Source organism: Pocillopora verrucosa, chromosome 9, assembly GCF_036669915.1.
Source record: "Pocillopora verrucosa isolate sample1 chromosome 9, ASM3666991v2, whole genome shotgun sequence".
Classification (NCBI taxonomy): Eukaryota; Metazoa; Cnidaria; class Anthozoa; order Scleractinia; family Pocilloporidae; genus Pocillopora; species Pocillopora verrucosa.
The window spans coordinates 4347076-4354846 of record NC_089320.1 but is presented as its reverse complement, the minus strand read 5'-3'; the positions used below and the strand labels follow the sequence as shown (position 1 = coordinate 4354846).

The 7771-nt window shown below is 37.9% G+C and overlaps 1 protein-coding gene across 1 annotated transcript; it reads left to right on the top strand.

Moving 5' to 3' along the window:
- Nucleotides 1–4143: 4143 nt before the first annotated feature.
- On the top strand, nt 4144–7625 carry LOC131789349 (uncharacterized). Its single transcript, XM_066171920.1, has 4 exons — nt 4144–4915; nt 5172–5287; nt 5451–5625; nt 6889–7625. The coding sequence occupies exons 1-4, from the start codon at nt 4144–4146 to the stop codon at nt 7623–7625; spliced, it is 1800 nt and encodes a 599-aa protein (XP_066028017.1).
- The last annotated feature ends 146 nt before the right edge of the window (nt 7626–7771 follow it).

The following is a 7771-nucleotide window of genomic DNA, read 5'->3' as shown; positions in this document are numbered from 1 at the left end:
AAAAATAAGGAAAAAATAAAAATAAATTCATAAATATTTTCTTATTGTTTTAAGATGATGATGATGTACAAAACAACTTCCCGGAATGAGGTCGAAAATTTTGTGCATGTCCTAGCTCAGCTAAGGCGGCCGTCTTTTGCAAAAGAGCACTATGAAGTCGACAATAATTGAAAATTTTAGCAAATGAAACACCAAAGTTATTTTCCCATTCTTTTAGGAAAAGGAATATTCTAATTCAATGACCCAATAAAAAATCTGATTGTCCTCTCTGCCATTTTTTATAATCTGTATTTGTTCTCTTATTTTGACCACGAGATGTTCTGGTAAGTGAAGTGGCATGATTCCCCCTTCGTTAACAAATTGTCCAATCAAAAACGCTTTTTATTGTATCAGTCAACCAATCAGAGGGCGCCTTTTCTTGTGGCTCTTCTTGCACAGTAGATCCATATTCAATGACTTACTCGTTTCCCGCTGCAGCCGCTCTCTTGCCTCGATAATTTTCTGACTGAGGGAATCTTCGAGTTTCAAGTTTTAAAGTAACACGTTCAGTTGAGAGGTAACTTTATTTTCTGCACTTAAAAAGTTAGTTTAAAACTTTGTTTAGCGATTGGCGTTGTGTATGACTTCATTTAACGGCGGACTAAAGTTCAAAAGTACCAAAGGCTAACTTTTGTTACGTTTTCAGACCGCCTTTATCGTCTATTTATGGCATGATTACCAAATAACAAAGGTCTGTGCTCAATTTAAAGTCTCGGGAGCGATGCAATTACAAGATTTAGACGAAAGAAATTTCGTTTCTAAGGTTTTTTTTACCGCAAAAACTAAGACTACATACGAAGTTGGTTTCGGTTTAGTGATGGTCTGATATTCGAGAAGAATTCATCTCTGACGGATCTTTAATGGAATATTTGCGAGCTATTTAATGAAACACTTCATGGTGAAGAATGAAAGTCATGTTTCGAACACCAAAAGTACATCATCTTTTGAAAAAAGATGGAACGTCTTGCTTCCTGATTGCGACATTTATCATACAGAGTATTGCGTGACCCCGACATCCGGTAAAATTGCTCCAAAAACACGCTATTTTGGGTGGAATATTGCTTCTCTTTCTCAAAATGGTGTTTCTTTCTTAAATGTACCACCAGCAACAAGTTGAAAAATATGTTTCCTACTATCGATAACAAACTGGAGAGATTTTGTCGCGATTTAAACATTGCATTTTCACACTTTCCTACGTGGGTTTGATACAATAAATTTTTAAAAGCGTGACCGGCCGCATCGAGGGAAAACTGAGCTTGTTCGACAGCACACGCTTGGAATAATAATTGTACTGCCAAATTTGAACACAGGAACAAATTTTCCGCATTTTGATATATAATTCGTAAGGTTTGGCACTGATTACGGCAGGGGAAAATGACTTCGAAATTCTTCCATGTTGTTTTCTTTGTTGTGTTTGCGTGTTGCACGACGGTGACCACAGTAGGTGATCATTTTGGAGGTCAAAATGACGATTCAAACGCAAATTTCAGCCAGCAGAATAGACCTTCGTATACTTACGAGATCAACAAGTAAGTGCTCTTATAAAATATTTATTTTTATTTGTTATCGAGCGTTCAATTGTAAAAATTTCCGAAATACTGAATAATATTGCCCTTTTCTGTCTTTTCTTCTTACAGTTATTTAGTTCACATCAGTTCGAAAGAAAACGAAAATGATATTAAAGGAAACGGGAATTCGAGGTTTCGTTGTTAATAGTCGAATTATCACTACAATCAGGAAAAAAAATTGGACGTTAAAAGGAAGATCGATTCTGCCAGAAAGGAGGGAGGTGCGTGCATGAGGAGGCTATGAAGTGACAAAAAGACTTAAAATTGAAGAAAAGCTGCAACAAGCCCTTGCCAGATCAGAAAAGTCCTGTGGGCATTACAAGAACTTAACTGTATTATGGCTTGGCTAGCTAATTAGATATGCATAATATTAGAAAATGCAATTTAGCATGGTCCGGTTTAATCAAGACGCCTAAAACCTGCATTACTAGTATAGAAATATCGTCATTAGCAATAAGACATCAGGTCACGTGACCTCTAATAAGCAAATCTAAAATGAGGTCAGTAAAACAAAAAGCAACGTTCCTTTTTGTATTTTTCAAAGGCTTTCAAGGATTTTTTTTTTAAGTCTGCCTTTTAAGAATGTATAAGTCATATGCAAATCAGAAAATAAGAAATAAAGAGGTCACGTGACTATGGAATTGGTTAAATCCCTCACAGCAGAAGTAGAATTTTCAACCTTAAAAGGCGGGAGAGTCATTTACGCAGTCTTTGTAGCATATGTCTCAAAAACACTTTGGGATTGAAGTTTGCAAATTTACCCCGTTTGAGGAAACGTGTTTTGTGACGTCACCGAAAAAGAAATGTCACATCACATTTGAAATCACGAGGAACCTGTTTTTTCTTTGGAGAAAGCTTTATAGACTTTATAGATCACTTTGATGAATCGTTGCGAGCATCAAACTAATTAAAATAGCATTTTACAAATTATGTATATTTAATTGGGTAGCCAAGCCGTAATACAGAAGAGATTTAAAACTTTGGTCAGGAAAGTTACTAAAATGAACAAGAAAAATTCAAAAGGAACGCAAAGAATAAACGTTTCGGTGAATACTCACAAAGGCACCAGGCTAGAATTAAAACACAACGTAAGGAACAGTGCTATTGGACGCTTGCTTTCAGAGCTGGAAAATCATAATACCCAATTTTCAATTTTCATTGCATTGCAGACGTTAAACAACATGGTTGCCATTATTTTGATGAGAAATTGAGTGAAAATGACGAGATTTTTCAAGTTACACGCATAATTAATTGCGTATGGATTATCATGATTTCTGAGCTGAGACAAACACGAACTAAAATATCTCGAAGCAGATTAATCCAATGGAAACAAAATTTGGAGTGGAGGCTTAATTCCTTTGCGACAGTGGCAGATTCCTCTCAACTTGATCGCCTCAGCACCCCCTTAAATTCTATATATTCCATGAATTCCACAATCATCAGCACAATTCTGATATTATTATCGGAATCTATTAAGAATTCTGTGCAATCTCTAAAAATAACCAAGATCTCTTCATATGTAAAAATTTGTGACTGAATGAGTTTGAATCTTTAGACGAGCAATCGTACGCGCAAAATGCTGTCCTCGCATATGTATCATTCACCATAACAAACGCGAAGTAAGAATTTACATTTTATATTTTAGTCATTTGTTTATTTATCTAGCAGGAAATTTCGAGTTAGAGTTTATTCGTAAATAAACATACAGTAACTCCTACTGATAGAGAGTAATTGCAGAGACTGGTTTCTAAAATCTCTGGAAATAAAAATATTTTTTTTTAATATTAAAGTGGAGAAAGTTTGCATTGTACTTTTTATCCTGATAGAGCGTCACAGGCCGTTAAAAGTCGGTAACTAATACTAAGACAAAACTATAGTGAATCGTAAGAAAATAAGATTAACGAATATCTTTACTGAACCTTGGCTCAATTTGCTTGTTTTCCTATGGGAACAATAAAAATTACCTACCCTTTTTATAACATGTAACATTTTCAGACGTTCATCTACATAATAATACAGCAAGTACTATGTTATGAATACCCGTTTTGTTTGCTCGTGCGACGGCTGTATGTTCCCATCTGTGGATTAAGATTTGTTTTCTCAAGAGGCTGAAATATTTTATAATATTTTGATGAAGCATTAATCTCCTTCCTGAAATGAATTACTGAACAAGCATTACCTTACAAATTTGTGTAAAATATTAGCGGAACACAATAGACATATTTCCATGTCACGGTTTTCAAAACGTAGCCCAGGCTCGCTGACCCTCTGTAAACATGCAAATTATTAGGGACCAGTATCGCCGGGCGATACCGGAAGAAAGGTGGTCGCATGAAGATGGCTGTCTCATAGTAGGTTGGAGCCATGGTTCCAGCACTTAAAGTTAACAGATATTAGAACACGACAAGAAAATATTTAGAACCTCTTGGAACACGACTGATTATAATTTTATCACTTATTGTTATGTAGGTGACTCTAAATCAGTTTAATTGAGATACATTCATTCTGTTTATGAACCCACCCATGGTCTGCACACATGGCTACCGCACCGGACCCAGAGGTGCTTTGTTCCACGGATGGAAAAGATAAATTCCAACGAATATCTCGTCTGCTAATTAGTGGAGGTACTACATTACTTAGAGAGGTGTTTGATCAGATTTGCCCACCATTTCATCTTCCTTCAAAATTAAAAGATTCAAATACAAAGAAGCAGCTTAAATCGGCAAAGCTCACAAAGCCACAGCGAGACTGCCTGTACCCCTCCCCGGGGACGTATGGTGAGTCAAAAGGTTTCGATATTACTCTGCTCTTCGCTTTGCTAAAGACAATATGCAACCTCACCCCTCCAAGCACGGGCTGGGATATTCTACCAGCTCCCACCGATCACAGTTTAGTTGCAGAATTGGCAAGAATTAAGCATTACAGGAACGCGGTGTATGGCCATGTAAAGGGAAACATGGAGATTACAGATGACGAATTTCTACAGCTTTGGGAGAACATTAGCCAGGCTCTGATAGGTGTCGCAGCAAACCTTGGCCCAACAAGCAAATGTAATGACTGGCAGACGAAAATTGACAAGTTATTGAAGGATCCCCTTACTGCTGAAGATGAAAGAAACGTACAGGAACTGCAAAAATGGTATAAAAAGAATGAAGACATCAAAAAATCCTTAGATCAATTGGTAGATACAACCCAAAAAGGGAAAGACAGTATAGAAAGGATGGAAAAAAACGTTGAGGAGATCAAAAAATACTTGAGTGAATTGTATGAGCTTAGGCCAAATTCTTGCGAGAATTGTACTTGTACTGGTAAGTTTTTAAGATTCGTTATAATTTATCTCTTGGGTGTTTCTTTTTTCTTGAATTGGGACTACAGGAACTGAGAAGTCTTACGATTCCTCGACAGAAATATATGTAGAAAATAGATATAGAAGTCCTACCAAGGGTGGTCGTTTAATAAATAATTTATTTTACAGTTTTTTTAATTATCGAAGAATATATCATGGGCTCTTTTTCAGTTTCATTATAACAATGTTTTTGTTTTTCACATGCTTCCAATTAACAGATGCAGCTATACTTCCGGTGAAGTTGAGTTGTGAGATCTACGCACACTCAGATCAACAAGGGGACCTTTGCGGAATGTCAGTAAACGGAGATGCCTCGCGTGCTACTGCACAGGAGGTATTGAATCAAATTGCGAAAAGTTATTTGCAGATAGTTGAATCATCCACGAAAAAAGAGTTCAATGAATTTATGGAGTATCTAACGAGGATGGGGGAGGTGTTAGCTTCATAGTGTCATAAAAGGGAGCTTGATGATCAAAGTGGGATGCCGATCTGTGCAGATATTGAGTGACTTGTATATAGACTTTTTAACAGGTCATTTAAATGCACTGGCACAAGAACACCTTGTGACAGAGAGGGTTCTTACCAAGTTTGCCCTTATGGAAGCAAAACTCACTACAAACATTTCAGAGAACGAGTACAGAAATTGTCGAAAGCAATTAAAGGCATATGCAGGTGAGTGTGGGTTATGATATTAAACAACTTCAGCTCCAGCTTTCCAAAAAATTAATGCTGATTCAGCTGATTTATTTTGGGTTCGCTTTATCCTTGATATACTCGAGTTAGCGCGAAAGAAAGGAAACACCTTGATTCCGACAAGCACGAGGTTTTCTAGTATCTAACTACGTACTTTTTTCAGGTTTATAAAGGTTCCAGCCCATTGCAACTTCGATCGCTCCCACCTTACTCAGTTTGCCCCATATATTTTAACTTGCAAAGGTGGTAGGGGCGAACTTGTAATGGATCGAAACCTCCAGATACCCTTTGTTATAGTTAAAGAAACAGTATACTTCAGAAACCGTATGATTTTTATCTCTATCATTAAAAACATTTTAATTTTTTACACTAAGTAAATTTTGAGATTACCAAGAGTAACCTGAACTTCCCAAAATTGTCTTCAAATATAGTAAAATTTAACTGCCATAGTGGACGCCGCCGTTCTAAAATTTTGCTCAGCAACCATGCCGGATAACTTGTGACCTAACAAAGTCTCGGCGGTTCTGGGGAGTCGCTATGTTCTCTTAAGTGTCTTCAACATGGCAGTCTCCGTAGTCGAAGTTTCGAGCAAATTTTCAAGAATTATTTGGATTCCATGTTAGTGGGCCAAGCGGTTAATTCTAACCGTTCCTGTTCATTTGGGGCCATAATACTTCGAGCAATTCGAAGCTGCAACATTTCCCCGGGCAACCCCCCCGACCTTTTGAGAATTGGTTTGTTCAATTCCCGTCTCCCGGAAATTGCGTTCAAATTCAAATGCTCTGCCCGTGCCGGATTTAATGGTCAATTTTTTGATAACAGGCAAAATCAGCGTCCGTGAATTCTGCTCATTCGCCAAGCTTTAAAACTTGAACATTGTAGAACTTTTCTTCTGAGCCATTCGCTGGCGAAAGTGTACTCTTTTAACACCTCTATATAAAAAGATACAACAAGTGTTTCCCGCTAGAAAGACTTTAAAAACTTCCAGTTCCAGTTCCCCACCCCACCAAGGAAGGTTCAAATTTCCCTTCCCTCGAGCCCGGACGACAGACCAATGCCCGTGGGTTTCCCAGAGGGGATTTTGAAACTTCGAATTGATCGACATACAAATGGACCGTATTTACGAGTGGATTTAACTACTTATTCAAGTTACACTGTTTTGGATCCTTCAGAGTTTGGATATTATTAAAAAAAAACTTGAACTCAACAGTATCTGCAAAAATCATCTTTTTTTCCTTACAGTCCTGGAGCCGAAAGTTCGTGACCTAAAGAACCGTCAAGATAAACTCCAGGAGAAGTTCCTCGAATGGGTTCAAGTTAGAAAAAAAATCAGAAGTTTACTTGAAAGACCGCTCCAAGATCGTAGAATGTACTCCTGCAGTACTTTTCATTGGCTTGTGGCCTTAGTCGCTGTAGGATTAATGGCAGCAATCAGCACTTTTGACGTGTTAGCCGCCGACGAAGACATTGGCTTAGGTGTAGTGATATGCATAGGCTTGTGGGTATGCTTAGGGTTGGCCTTAAGCGCAACCATAGCCTCAAAACCAGGTTCTAATAAGGAAAATGATCTTGGAGATGACAAAAACGCCTTACAAAAAGTTTCGTCAGATGCCCGTCTCCTCGGGAAATGTGTGGCTAGCCTTTCTATTTGTTGCCGCAACCACACGGAGCAAGTGCTAACGAGCAAAGTTATGGCAAGGGAATTCCCATTTTTAATTGACATTCTACGAGAATCAGGGTCAGAATTTCACCGTGAATCGAAGTCAATGCTTCAAGCGCTGATCAAAAGAGAGTTAAACATTCATTCTAAGGGATTTCAATCTTTACTGACCACCAACAGGGAAATCCTACAGGAGCTGCATGAAGGACCAAGTCAGGATGAGATTCAGGAAATGATCGTGGATTTTATCAAAGTAGAATTCGATAAAAATCGTCTTAAATTTCATCAAACAAGTCCTTTTATTTCCCACTTCCATTAGGACCGGTAACTCATGAAGCTCGTTAGGAATTGTCAAGTTTACAGACGCTAAGTCGTTCTGGTCTGGTTCTAGTTTACGCGCTCAATTAAAGAGGCCTGTAAAATATCGCATCGAGCACCGTGCTGAACAGAGTAAGACGCATAAAT

Coding starts and splice junctions, on each gene's coding strand:
- LOC131789349 (XM_066171920.1), top strand. CDS start 4,144: ATGGCTACCGCACCGGACCCAGAGGTGCTTTGTTCCACGGATGGAAAA. Junction 5,288..5,450: donor CGCGTGCTACTGCACAGGAG/GTATTGAATCAA, acceptor CGATCTGTGCAG/ATATTGAGTGACTTGTATAT. Junction 5,626..6,888: donor GCAATTAAAGGCATATGCAG/GTGAGTGTGGGT, acceptor TTTTCCTTACAG/TCCTGGAGCCGAAAGTTCGT.